This window comes from Convolutriloba macropyga, chromosome 14, assembly GCF_964194025.1.
Source record: "Convolutriloba macropyga chromosome 14, txConMacr16.3, whole genome shotgun sequence".
NCBI lineage: Eukaryota > Metazoa > Xenacoelomorpha > Acoela > Convolutidae > Convolutriloba > Convolutriloba macropyga.
This window is the reverse complement of record NC_134481.1, coordinates 39,816,552-39,831,178: the sequence shown is the minus strand read 5'-3', so window position 1 is coordinate 39,831,178 and position 14,627 is coordinate 39,816,552. Positions and strand designations below refer to the sequence as shown.

Here is a 14,627-nt window from a genome sequence, read left to right as displayed (position 1 = left end):
AAGTAAAACCCGCTCATGAAAGGGGGTATATAGGACGAAAAAAAGCTTTAGTCTTGAGCGATTCAATTTTCTGATTTCTGAACATTCTGCTCTTTGACTGCTGAACTAAATGAATGCATTCAATTCAATTCGAGCGAGATTAAAATATTCTTTTCATATTTCTCTCAATAAAGGAAACAAAGTACTTCTTTGTTAGAGTTTTAAAATCGTGGCTTAGCAATCAGTGTTTGATGGATACAACTTTTAGTGACGTTTAACGCTGTAAAGAGCAAATTAGTACATAATAAATTTTTGTGATTTCAAGTTATAAAGTAATTTTTTTCGGCAAAGATTAACGGGTATTACGACTCGAAGAGGAGTATTGGTTTTTAATACTTAAAATTATTTTGGAGACACAGTTAAGATTCTGTGTTAGTTGAGGAGGGGAATGAAAGGGAAGTGAACTGAATAAGTGCGTATGAGTTGAAAAGGAAGGGCGGGTCATCGTCAAGGAGGGGTGGTGATTGATTGATCACACCACCTATACGTTCATTAGAGAACATTGATGGGCCTGAAATTAGTTTTATCGTACGTTACGTGCACATGTAGTGAGTTCAATAAAGTTGAAACGCAAGTGAATGTTCGAGAAACTGAAGGCGGACAAATGAAGGTCAAAATGCGTTTTAAATTGAAAATTCGACATTTGAAGTGTTTGATAGTATTTCAACTACCCAGTGAACCGAATCTTCGTACACCTTGACAAGAATCATATAAATCTTGCCAAGATCTTGACATGGTACTTTCAATGAAAATATCAAGATTTGTACGAACTTGCAAGATCTTTGCATGTCTGTCAAGAAACAAGATCTTGGCAAGATAACCCGAGAAAGATTTATAATATACCGTGAGAGAAAATGCAAACTTTTCCCATCATTTTAGAGGCAGTCTTACCTTGCAAATAGCGTTCGATCTCATTAGCTTCGTTCTGTTTAGACAACGGCCAGATGGCGCCTGTTGCGGAGAGAACTCAAAACGGGAGCAATCATTTGATCATGGCACTTCCACACGAGACACAGAACCCTGAGTTGCTGCGGAACCCACGAAGTTCAATCGGGCACAAGTCGGCTATGACCTCGTCTAGCAGCGAGCATGACATGCAGGGCTCGTGCTTGTGAACTCCGTCTTTTGGTCAATTCCACAAAATGATTCATTGCATGTTGTCTAGATGTTAGAATCAGTTTAATCTATCATGGATACCATATCTAGAGCCATTACTCGTTCGTTCCTTTTCTCTCAGGTTCGTTTTGATCCAAAATTTAACAAAAAAAGTTGTTTCCGCAAAGGCACCTGAAAGCGATTCGCAAGCGTCAGTGGTGAGCGTTATTGAAATGAGACAATGGATTTCCATAATATTTCATACATTTGCAATACATCGTTCCGTAAACAAATTAATATTATAGCTGCGAAGCTGTAAGCTGAGCGTAGCTATATAGTGGTGCTCTTGTTTTTTTCTTACAATTCAAAGAGCTTGAATTGTATTGGGGCGCTGTCTCATCTGAGCACACGTTTTCGCAATTTTTGAAATCAAATTGGAGTAGTGATTTTGGGCACGTCCAAACAAGAAGTAGAGCGAAAAAGTGAGTGGTTTCGCGGCGTAAATTTTTTCTCTCCAATTTCAAAGTTGAGAGAGAAAATGGTGTTTGAACAAAAATTCAGTTTCTCGATTGTGATTTTTTTTTGTTCACATGCGACAATTTGACTAATTTTTTTTTCTTTTTTTGCCATCAGATTTTTTTCTACATGATATTCTCCATCTATTTTTTGTGCATTCTAGGTCTAGTCTTTGTTTAGTCAATGAAAGTCTTTGAACTGTTGTAGAGAACATGAAATTGAGTTTAAAGCTGGTATAGTTATAAGCGGCGAAAATGCGTATATGTAGGCTCTTTTAGAGAGCGCGTAATTAGGACATTCTATTTAAGATAATTATACCGTAGCTTGGTTGAACCATTTTAAGCACTTTGTTGAAATCAAACAAATGGACCCACGAAGTCTTATCAAAACAAATATTAGCATAATTCCAAACCGGATAAACTAAATGCGCATCGGTTTATTTTAAATAATAAAAGGTTGTCAGAATAGATTGATGAGACAAATAGGAGACCTGATTAAACTGAGTTGTATACATAAACAAAATAGCATAGTTTGGGAGTGTAAAATGGTTAGAACTAAAGATACAAAGAAAGTCGTAAAACATCTGAAACTTTCTCCATAAAGGGGAAATCGGGGTCAAACGTCCCCTGAAACTGACTGCGCGCCCCCTCCTCCCCCAGCCTCACGTTTTGAGCCGGGAACATCTGCGGTAGAGACGGCAACTGGTGGGGAGCTAAAAGATAACGAGAAGAAACGAATAAAAGATACTAAATTACAAAAGAAAAAAAGTAAAGAAAGTCAATCAGCGAATGGCGGCAACGGGGGAATTGACTTTGCCGAATTGGATAAAAGGGACCCCGAAATGGCCTCTGCGGTGCGCTTGATGGTTGAACAAGAAAAGAAAGATGAGGGAGAGTTAAAAAAGGGAAGCACAACTGGACTTAAGTAAACAAGTGGTATGTATATTTAAGTATTAATTTACCTTTCATGCCTTCGTTTCATGTCGCAGCAGTATATTATTAGACAATGCGGTGTTCCCTCCACTAACTGGAATTTAAGAAATATGCCGCCTCGAATTAATCCCTTGTGAGTCCCAGTTAGACTGAGATAGTAAGGTTGTTCATCGTAGCCAGAGTCATAATATACTTAAATATTAATACGGAAGCGTCGAGCAAATAGTCTAAGGTCTGTTGTATTGATAAATTTGACGTCGTCGATCCCTCTAGATAAAATTACTTTGCCGGGTCTCTCGTAAAGGTGCTTATCGGACCCAGTGCGTAGTTTGACAAACAATTTTTCGAATTCTTCCGCCTGCGTGCGGTTCCCCGTAATAATGGTCAACAGACAGGCACTAACACAATTGTATTTAGGATGAGCAACGTCTAATGCAATAGGCTCGTATTGCGAGGTGTCAAATTCAGGGCAGCTAAAAAATTGGGCTTTGTTATATATATATATATATATATATATATATATATATATATATATATATATAGTTATTAATCGGAAATGTATTTTCTTACCTTTTAAACAATTCATAACAGTATCTTCTCTTCTTCTCTAGTCCCATCTCGCGACATACACGGTCGAGGGTTTCTGGGAGGATAATCATTGCAAGTAGAACAATCACGAATAACCGTTTCGCACCATGTCTGAAGATGCATAACCATAAGTTTTTGTCGAACTATGGGTCTTAATTTGTCTCTGGTAGGTGATTATTGGATCGATGTATCTCGGATATCTTCGCACGAGCGTTTGAACGATGTAGTACCTGAATTTCGGAACCAATCAAATATAAGTAACCATTTCTTGTGTAAAATTTTCGGCTTCGGCGGCGAATACTACTTTTCTCGACCCAATGACAATTCCTGGGGTAAACCCCTGAACGCAAGTACAGGACAATCTCGAATTATGTACGACTGTCCATTTCGATAGAGTATATATTCAAGACTTTGTAGTAAGGATAAGCCGAGGAGTGAAGTTTACTTGCGAGAATGTTTTTTTAAAGCAAATAAAATGTTCACCTTTTCACGTTATGAAAATACCAACTAGCGGATCAAAACCACACCCCCCATGGAGGGTTATATTCAGCGGACGTTTACCTTTCAGGCTGGTATACCTTTTGGGCCAATCCGACCACCCAACCCCGATTTATTAACACCTGAAGTAGGGTGATTTGAAGACTTTCGATTTAATGGAAAATTGACTGTTAGAGTATAAGGCCAAGTAAGGGTTGCAATGGGTATCAAGTCTAGACTAATGTAGCAGATGATCATGGGAAGGGTTTAGGAAGTTGTGGGAGAAATTTATTAGCATTTTAGAATAAAAATAGGCAATTTTCACTAAAAATAGTTAACACTGAAACGGAAATAGTAATTTCTCGAAAAATTGAAGTCGGATTGACCTGAAAATTGGTGGATAGACTAATTTGGGTACGAGGAATCCAAATTTAAGGTCAGACTTCCCCCCACAAACCTGCACGCGACTAGCGCACGCCTGTTAAAATTTGAATTGCTCTTGGAGTATTGGTAGCAGCCTTACAATTTTTGGAGGATTAGTGTAACTTTTCAAGGGCTTTCTATTGGTGCTATTTTTAACTTTCGGGGGCGACCGGAAGTTGGTGCTTGGGTTCAACCCGAGTGCCGAAAACCGGAATTTGGCCTTCTTGAGCTGCCGAATTACTTTGAAATGGTAATAATATGATAACCTGAGACAGTTAGTGATAAAAAATACCCACCCCGGGCAACTTTGACGAACTCGGATTTTTCGGGTTTCGGCACCCACGACTCGTTAAAAATATTCAAATTGCAAACGATTCGCAACCGTTAATCCTTAGTTCATGAAACTTGGCAGGCAAGTTGGCGGCACCCTATATTTACTAAAAAAATTTTACCCGAAGACGTTTTGACTACTACTTTGCGAGTTATTAGGTTTGGAATTTTGGTGTCATCCGGGAGGTCGATGAAAAGTGTGCGCGGTCGTTGCTCGTGTTCTATTAGGAGTTAGTTGATAAAAATTGGTGGGTAGGTGTAACTCTGGTAGGACTTTACGCACCGATGGTTATTTTTTTTACCAAATTGACCCTTCATCTTCGGCTATTGACCCCTAAATCTAGAGGTCAAATTTTTGGGTCTTTTGTGAAATTTTGGTTTTTGACTAAATTTCGTATGGGGAATTGCACGGAATGCGGGGAAAAGCATCTCAAGCCATTATTTTAGCTTTATCGGACATGAATTAGCGAGATGTTCATACATGGAGAAAAATAGTAATTGATCCTTTTTTGTTATCGTTTCACATGCAACAAAGCTGAAAAATTGAAATGTTCTCACTTCCTCGGAATAACGACGTTCGCACTTCATTGGGCTTTAGGCATATGTATCCGCCTCGATTTACGACTTGCCCGACAAGTCACCTTAGCCGTATCATTTTGTTGATCGTTTGTACTTAATTTCTCACCAAATTCTTAATGAGGTAACCGAAACTAACCTCATAATTGAGAATGTACAAAATAGATTTTTTCAATATCGTGTTTAAGGTAAAGAATTATAGTTCTCTCTTACTTTGCGTTGAAGCGTCTGGTGCCCTGAGCGCGGTTTTTAATTTTTAGACAGGAAAATTCGACAGATAAGCAAAAAAACGACCTTGGGCATGTTTCCACCGACAAGCAGGTAAGTTAGCAAACAGTTCGGGGTTCACCATGACGCTGGAAACTCTTGTTAGTTTCACTAAGATGAACTTTTCATCTTAGTTTCACTAAGATGAAAAGTTCACTTTTAAAAATCACATCAAACGAGCGCAAAAATTTTTGTACTTTTTTCACTTTAAATCTTTAAATGTTTATAGTGGTGTATATACCCACCTTTCTAAAGCAGGCTGCGGTAAATTTGAGATCTAACTTGTCTTTCGAGAGCAAGTCTTCCAATTTTAATTAGATATGTTTTGATGGTGTAAACGACATGCATAAATTTAACGCCCTTCATTTCCCGATAGTCGCTGTTTTATTTTTACTTGATCTGTATTTAACCTTTTATTGGTGAGTTATTTAAGAGAGAACAAAAGGAGGATTTAAATTCTAAATTTGACAAGTTTTGAAAAGTTACCGGCGATCTGACAGCCAGGTCATATTTCGCTCGTGCCCTACTAGGATTTAAGAGCCTGCTCGATTACTCAAGTAAAAATCGTTAAAATTGAAAATCAGAATGCCAGCTATGGTAAGCAGCAGGTGCATACACCCCAAGTAAACTAACTGCTATACAGTAATATGCCACCTTTGTCTATATCCTAATCACTTGGCTTCAAAGGTGGTTGAATTTTAAAGAAATGTTGTTTGCTATTTATAAAAGGTTTGATTGATTTAATCTTGTAATCAATTACTTTCCACTTTAATTTATTACAAATTGGATCATAGAAAAGAGTTCGATCATACTGTTGTTCTAATCGCTGGCAGGGTCAAAAATTCGAATTTTCCTCACACTAATTTTCCTTGATTTTCTCGGCTTCGTTATCCGTCGCTTTCCTAATTCACTCATTATCTTCAACAGTTCTGTTGGAAATCTCTTTTCATGGGTTCATTTAGTAACGCCAGTGCAATCTCTGATTCCTCATCTGAAGAGTGGAAGTGCTCTTGGCAATGAGTCCAGGATGTTTTCCGATGCGATTTTGTTCCAGATCCGCTTTCCCTTTGACATGTGGAGGGGACGAATAATCTTCCTCTCGACTATTTTGAGATTTTCGATTCCCTTTGTCTGAGTCAATACCACTCTCAATAGAGGTTGATGCCCTGTGTCGACTTCATCATCACTCAAGTGAAATCATTTTTCACTGGATCATTGGCTTTTGGTCGTTATTTCTCTTCGTGCCGGATCATTTGACCCTTTTGACTTAAGTCCTCCGACTGTTGACTTGACCATAAATTTCCAGATCTGTGGCCTTATTATATGTAAGGTACCATCTAGCGCATCCCCTATATATCTTCGATTCAACGGTGTCGTTGCATTTTGGATCAGTTTGGTATTCCAGAAGTTGTTTGAGTGTGGTTTCTTTGAGTTTTTCGGGATCTCGGATACCACTTTTACTCTCGTTATCAAGATTAGCGAAGACACTTTGAGCTAAAGAATTATCGTCCCAGTCTCCCTCACTGTCTTCTGCCTCGTACTCATTCATACACCAAATAGTTTTGCATCTCGGAAAAAAACTTTGTTGTTGGCCGCTGTTATTGCATCCAAAAATCGTTAGAGTGGGGTAGCTCACCGCCCGGTCTAAAAACAGTAGCCTATATATACAAGAAGCAAAAAATTGGGGTTCTCAAATTCTATTGGTTTAATTTCCGTACCCTTTTTCTGTGGCCAGGAGACCCCCGTGGGAGCAAAAGTCTCCTGGTGAAGTTTTTGATTGAAACACTCCTTCATGAGTCTTTTGGCAATTTTTGGTTTCCATTCTTCCCAAGTTATGGGATTTTTTGCTCGTTTTTTTTGTATTAATTTCTGCAGCTTTTTGTATAAGGCTAAAGTGCAATGATTTTCAGTTGTAGTCTTGTCCCTGAAAACGGTTTTCGGATAGTTTTTTTCAGTTGCTAGAAAAGGTACAACTTCGACCCATTTTTTATGGATTTTTAATTTTAAGTATTTGCTGAAATTTTTGTTTTTTTTACTTTTTTCATAATAGAAACCTTTATCTCATTAAATTTGATATTTGTATTAAGGGTGTTTTGGCCCCAAGTTTAGTACAATTTGAAACGTTTTGAAAAAACTTATGTTTTTGAAAAAATTTTCCATTTTGACAGTTTTTCTTAAGTTCTGCCTTTGAAGCCAATTAGTGTAATAATCTTTTGTACAGACCAAACAGAAATCTTTTGACACATCTGTGGGCATTTATTTTAAGAAGACTAAAACGTTCAGTTTTTTTTGAAAAATAAATAATAATTTTCAAACTTTGTCCCCAGAAAAATCAGATTTTTTGGAAAATTGGACAAATCTTTCTTTGCTCCCAAAAATTGCCACCACTTGTTCTCCAGATAAAATTCCGTCACTTTGATTAACTTTGTTGTATACTTTCGATAAAAATTGCACCGAGCATTGTGGGGCTTGCACTAAATCATGCCCCTACCGAAGGTCATAAACTGATTTGCAGCCTTCATCTTTTTTCCGTCCTTGAGAGGCTGTAATTTCAAACCCTTTGCTAAATTCATTGCGTACCTTCGTTAAAGTACAAAAGCACTTCTTTCTTTACAAAGTATTAAAAACAGTTATCGTCTGTGAGGAGAATCTAATGACACATGAACACGTTGCCCTAAGTCGACTGCGAACTGTTTATAGTCAAACTTGACAGCATTTTGCAACCAAATTGAATTATTGTTTTCGAAAAAGAAAGCGAGGAAGCACCATCTTTTCGCTTTGATAATTGCAACGTCTTTGCTGTCGCTGAAAACAGGACAGGAAGTGAATGCGCTGGTTTTAATCTATTTTTACTGATTTGCTAAATCTGTTAAAACAGCGAGAATTTTAAATTTTGATCTTTTTTCAGTTTTGTGGAATTTTTAAATTTTGACTGTAATTGTATTTTATTTCGCAACCCCGGTTGTGAGCAATTACTGGTTTTGTGAAGTGATTGGTCTTCACGAATGTTTCAACAAAGAAGAATCTCCAAATAAAGAAAATGCTGCGTAGTGTTTCAATTAATTTCAAACGCTGACGAGTGATTATCGTTCCAATCGAATGTTTTAGTAATGGTCGTAGGGCTTCTGATAATACTGCCATTACTGATAATATTCCTGATGAGGGGTCTTTACTCCCATTTGAGTGTTTTTCAATCCTAACCATTCTTTTTTATGTAGCCAATACGCGTTTTGGAAGATTTGTGGCCAGACCCTCACTGTCCAATTTTTTTTAGCGTTTGCTCTCATCCTTTTTAGTGATCGCCTAACTGTTCCTTGGTATTTAGCAAAATTGCAAATTTAGAGGAACTGCTTCCAGCCTTTTATCTGTAGGTGTTTAATTGCTCTTGAAGGAACTTTATAGCAATTATTGTAAACGTTTTTTATGCAAATTTTTCGCATGACATTTTTGCGCTTTTCTTCTAGAACATTCTTTGACTTCTCAAGTGACTTTTTCACGCTTTCGTTCTTCATTTTTGAGTAATTTCTATTGCTCCGAAGTAAAGCCTATTGCTAAAATTAAATTGATTGCAGAGTAGCAGTGTTAAGTGATTCGTATCGCAGTAATTAGTGCGTATGGTTGTGGATCGGGAGGGCGGTGGTTCGAATTCCGGTGGGGGAAAGGTTTTTGCATCCCTAAAAAATAGATCTAGGCTACATTCCCTGAATTAAACCGCCTCGTCTGGCGTTCAAGAGCAATTCTTCCGACATTTGTCGGTTTATGTTGGAAACATGCCTGGCATGTCGGTCAGACAATAAATCCTGGTAATTAACCGAAATGTATCAGTTGCACGACCATCCAAGACACTGAAGTTGCAATGCTTTGATGAGCTAGGATCTCAATGGATTTGACTGTAATCATCTGTAAGGTCGTGTTCAAGATTTCTTGTTTTAATCAGCTTATTGGCCGTATTTGGAAATTATGGAAACTTTTTATTCACAAAAGCAGGAAGCTTTTTGGCTGCTGATGGTTGCTATTAAATCACAACGTCATTGATCTTCAGATTCAATTTTTGAGCTATACTTCTCTGTATAATAAAAGTTTTGTTCTGCATTATCGTTTTCAGTATGCTGAAATTTTGGAACTTCTCGATTTTTTATGGGCAGTAGTAGTATGAAATAGGGGCATAGAGAGAGGGGCGGTTATCATTCGATCCTTAAACATGTGAGGGTAGGGGTTTATCATCGACGGGAGGGTATTAAGAGTTTATTTTACGTCACGTTAAACCCAAACATATGCTAGACAAAGCCATAAAACTGGAACTATTAAACAGATTTCAATTCAACACGGAAAATAATACATAAAAAGCTAGGCAAAACCAAGGAAATAAACTGTTCAAATTTAAGCTCCGAAACCGGACAAAATTAAACACCAAAACTGAACACCCAACTTTACAACGACATTGTTTCTAATAAATGCAAAAACTGAAGATTAAGGGATTTTTGCCGGAAAATTATTAATAAAAAGCGGCTGGAAATTGTTTAAATTATTTATCTTTGTTTTAAAATTTTTTGTGTTGGCTCTTCAAAATCACTACTACTGGCTTCTTCGGCCTCAGAGTTTATGAATGGGTTACTGGCACTAAAACGTCCGTACTGGCATCAAAATCGATCAAATCGTCACTTTCGATATCCGATTCTGTTACTGCCTGGGCTGCAGCAAATCCTGGGTCGGGTGGCTGCCAAGAGCTAGGTGCTGAACTTTGTGCAGCCGTTGAGGATGTTTGTGAGACAATGAAATCATTATCCCATTCTGGATCGGAACTCAAACACAGATTTGAATCGAAACTGCTATGATCCCTTTCAATATCTGCGTTATCCCAGTCAATATCAATTCCACAGTCGAGAGCTTCATAGTGTCCGAATGGGAGAGTATGAACGCCGTCTGTTTTTATAGAACGTTTGTTGTCAAACGCTTACAGACATATTTTATTCGAGGAGACGGTCTGTAGAATATGATGGTCCGAAACAGTGTTCAATGTTTCAAGGAAGTCTTCATGACGAAAGCGACGTTGGGCAGCCCGCGCAGAGCTTCCTACAACCTGAAATAAGAGGTTCGATGTTTACCGTAACAAACGTAGCTAACTTTTCATAACTACAACGGTACTATTTGAAAGGAACAAGTACGAGTTCTTTCTTTTGGACTGAATTGAGTACAGCTTGGGTTTCAGGCAAACGAAATCTGTGATGAAGTCAACGGCGAACTCGTCTTTAAGCTTCAACACTTTTCGTTTGTTCTGATTGTTGAACAAGAAATGGCTAGTTGGATAGTTCGAAAACCAAAACAATCCAGCACTGCTTGAGGTTTTTGGAGAGCTCTTGATGGAAATATGCACACTTGACGGAATACAGCAAGCTGTCTGTGTCGCTGTAAAGTAGACGGCACTCAAATTTGGGCCGCATCACTTTGAAGTGAAAATGATACATTTGATATTTCGCCAAGTCCAAAATTGAAGCGCCTACTATTGTTGGTGTATTCCAGTAGATTTTTTTAGGACGAGTCGATAGTGCAGCTAAGTTTTCTCCAAAGATAAAATAGCGCTCAAATTCGAATTTTGAGATTGTTGAAATTGTAGACTCTGCATCACGACTGATAACTAACTTGTTTCGGCGACGTTTCGACTCACAATTTCTTCCATACACAGCATTATTCATTAATTTATAGAAGTTTTCTTCAATTTTCTTTGATGCCCGCTGACGTTTTTGACTATTTAATGAAATGTAGGGAGCAAGTCACTGTTCTTGTCTAAATTGTAATACTCTATATAATTTTTTCACTATCAGACCAAGATCCACATAGAGCTTTAGAAGTTTGTAGTTAACAGCGTATTTTTCCTTGTCGAATAAAGTCTGCAGCAGTTTCTGCACTTTAGAGGTAGGCAGATTATGTTGCTCTTTCAACTCTATTTGATAGTCACTCAACCATGCGTCTTCGGAAATCACGCTGGTCATCATGCAGGTAGGTTGTGTAGGACAAGTCCACTTCAACAAAGTACCCCACTTGAGCATCATCGGGCGTGTTCAAAATTTCACTCAGGGTGATATCTGACCTCAAAATGTAATCTGCATTTGGTAATTTGTCTAACTGCTTAACACCTCCGTAGAGGTTGTTCGCATCCACCAAAAAGAGGTTGTTCGCGAAAACCAAAAACTGATTCCTTGGATGCGTCATAGTTATCCAGATAGCAATTGTTTGCAACGAATCGTCTCTCCCCGTACACTGAAGTAACTCCTCCTCTAACAGCTGGCTCTATATGAGATCCAGATGCTCACGCTCGGTCATACAAAAGTGCATACAATCCAACTTGTATGTTTTGAAACTCAACTCTCGATGAAACTCGCAGATGCATGCCACCAATGCACAGTCCAATTTCATATACCCATTGTGATAGTCTTGAGGAGTACTACAGTGCAAAATCTCCCACACTTTTTGTGCATGTTCCAATTCTGTTTCATTAATTGAAACTGCGCCCTCTTCGAGAGTGTCACGCCAATATTCGAGGGGTGGTAAAGTTGTGTCTAAAAATTTGCTTCTATCACTTACATACGAGTACGGATAATGACCTTTTTGTTTCAACAGCTCTAAATCTGAATCAAATTCCCGGGAACATCGAATTGAGTATACCAAACTGATCGGTGGGTAAAATTTCGGTCAATTTTTTATACGAGCTGTTCATCATTTTATACGAATCAATAAATCGCAAGTATTCGTAGATTGTTTTGGTTTGTCCTTCATCCGTCGTGATAGTTTCCATCAAAACGCGAAATGTCATGGAGATGTATTTTTCGTCAGTTGCTGGAATGACTTGAACGGTAGTTGTTGGTTCGCTTTCGTTAAGTGCCAAACAAATATGATGTAAATCATAGTTCTGAATATTGTGCCCGACAACTGGAATCAAGTTAACGTAACGACGAGCTCGGTTGCATTTTTCATGAGCCCAACCAAGGAATTTACCGCTAAAGTGACAGTGGTCTAAATCGATAGTGCTCTCTGGGTCATCTTCGACATCGAAATCGTTCTCACAAATCCAGCACTGTTTTGCTTGACTTTTGTTGAGCAAGTTTCTGTTACCTCTATAAAAATTGTCTTTGTTCTTTTGCTTGTAGATATCTCGTGCTACGTCGTGTAGCATTCTAACAAAGTTTTTCATGCAGTCTTCCGAACTGTCTACATGATGAAAAACTGGGGTTGTTGATTGATGATCAATGACCGTTAATGCAAAGCCACAAGGCTCATGTTTTTCGATGGCTCGTGTATTTGCTGTGTTATTGGGACCCGCACAACTCGCAACTGGTCGTAGGAAAGATTCGAAATCGAAGTATATCACTAGAGGTACAAACGAAGTAGCCGAAATTTTTGAAAATTTTTACATACTTTGATCAGGAGAGGGCATTTGAATAGCAGCTGGTGCATTCATGGAGCATGTCTGCAAATGTAGGTTGTAGTATTCGGGTCCGTCTTTACACAACCAAAAACAGTTACGACAGAGTCGATAGCAAAATCGAAACATAATGTCACGCACATAGCAGACAACTTTCACCAGGTCTGTTATAAGTACGTAGGTATACCGGTCACACTCTTATAGGAGAAGAAGGTCCATCACAAAAGAAGACTCATCGTTAGAAACTCGGAGGGGGTATAGCTGACCTTTCTCGTAACAAAAGACATTCACCTGAACATTGTTCAAATACTCAAACTCCTTCATATCGTCGAAACCCATGGGCATTTCAAAGTCACCCAAAGGTTGCTCAAGATTGCTGTACGTGTCTGGTGAAGTTCTTTCAGTATTAGAATTTCTACCGTAACGTTCGAGGCTGATATTGTTTTGCAAATGATTAGCTGCAATGTAGCAGTATTTGAAACAGTTTTTGTCGTTGTGATTCCTTTTATTAAGAAGACCGCGACCATTGGCGATTTTCACGGGCAGAGTTAAGTACGAAGAGCCATTGACGGGTCTGTAGCGTGCAAACTTTACGTCCAATTTGATAACTTTTTCCAGCCACTTCCTGATGAAGATCCAGCCACTTCCTGATGACGCAAATGTTGCCAATACTGTTAACATTTCATCCACCATAGTCCAGTACGTTTCGTCTGACATTCCATCATTGAGCACTGGTGTCATGAGTGAGTTTTTGTAAATTTCAATACGCTCGTCGTCAGTACAGCCATCTTCTTCACCTCGATGAGGTTTGAGCAGTTCAACTTTGCGCAAAATTGAATTTTGTGAGGTTCGTTGGATAACTTTTCACGCACCAAGTTTCCGATTCGAGTTTTTTTTCTGATAACATGAATCTAGCAAGGTCTGTATTCACTTCAGCGTCGTTGTTGTGAACAACTTCGAATGTTTGAAGTCTTCCACCGAAAGCTGACTCCGTTGGTGTATCTCTCGGTAGGAATTCGTCACCGAATACGGGAAGCCCATGAAGAGAACTCATGTGCTGAGCAAACAAGTGAACGTTGTTGAAGCCTAAGTAACACGTTTGACAACATTTGGTGAATTTGCCATGGCATGTTCGCATGTGCTGCTCAAGCAGAGACAATTTTCGGGAATTGAAAGTGCATAGAGAGCATTGAAATACAGGTAAACCAAGATCGTCAGGATGAGCGCTGTTTTCATGCCTTGAGCGATTGTATTTGTTGTTGTATGTAGCAGAGCAATGTCGGCATTGATCAACCATTTTTCTTGCACCCCTAATGTAAACAAAAATTGTCGAAGTAACTATGAGAAAAAATGTATAGTTTTTGAGAAAAGTCGAAAAAAAATCTAACGGTTTTACAATTTTGAAGAAAATTTTATGGAAAATTGAAGATAACTCTAAAATTTGAAGAGTATGAAAAACATTTTTCTCAAGGAACTAGCAGCAATGTTAATTTCAAGGAACTAGCACTAAGGTAACAATCCACAGAAGCTTCGCTACAACTGTTTAGCGAAAGGAACAAAATGAAATGAGAAAAAACCAGTTGCACACACCCTAGGCTTTCGTATTTTGTGGTATTTACTATGTTTCATTCCGCGTGTAGTCTACCAAGGTATTAAAATTGTTATCTAAGGTCACAATAAACGTGTTCACACAGACATACATGAGGGGTAATAAGATAATGGTCACGTTGGGTAGTTATAACATGTAGTCCTAATTAATGGGAATTCGTGTGCATAATGTTTGCTTTACATTGGTAGATACAAACCTTATCTCAGGTCACATTTGCTAAACACATGTTTTACAAAATCCTCGTTTAATTGAGTACTTGAAGTGTAATAAAATTTTTATCTAGAAAAATATGGAAAATTGAAGATAACTTTTAAATTTGAAGAGTATAAAAAAGTTTTTTTTCAGGAACTGGCAG

The 14,627-nt window shown here is 38.2% G+C and overlaps 1 protein-coding gene across 1 annotated transcript in view; it reads left to right on the top strand.

Moving 5' to 3' along the window:
- Window positions 1–14,627, top strand: part of LOC142353346 (metabotropic glutamate receptor 3-like) — an 83,649-nt gene that overhangs the window by 56,727 nt on the left and 12,295 nt on the right. Inside the window, exon 9 of the mRNA XM_075405578.1 lies at window positions 973–1,276. Coding sequence (XP_075261693.1) covers window positions 973–1,154 — 182 coding nt within the window. The 3' untranslated portion in view covers window positions 1,155–1,276. The remainder of the gene's footprint in view (window positions 1–972; window positions 1,277–14,627) is intronic.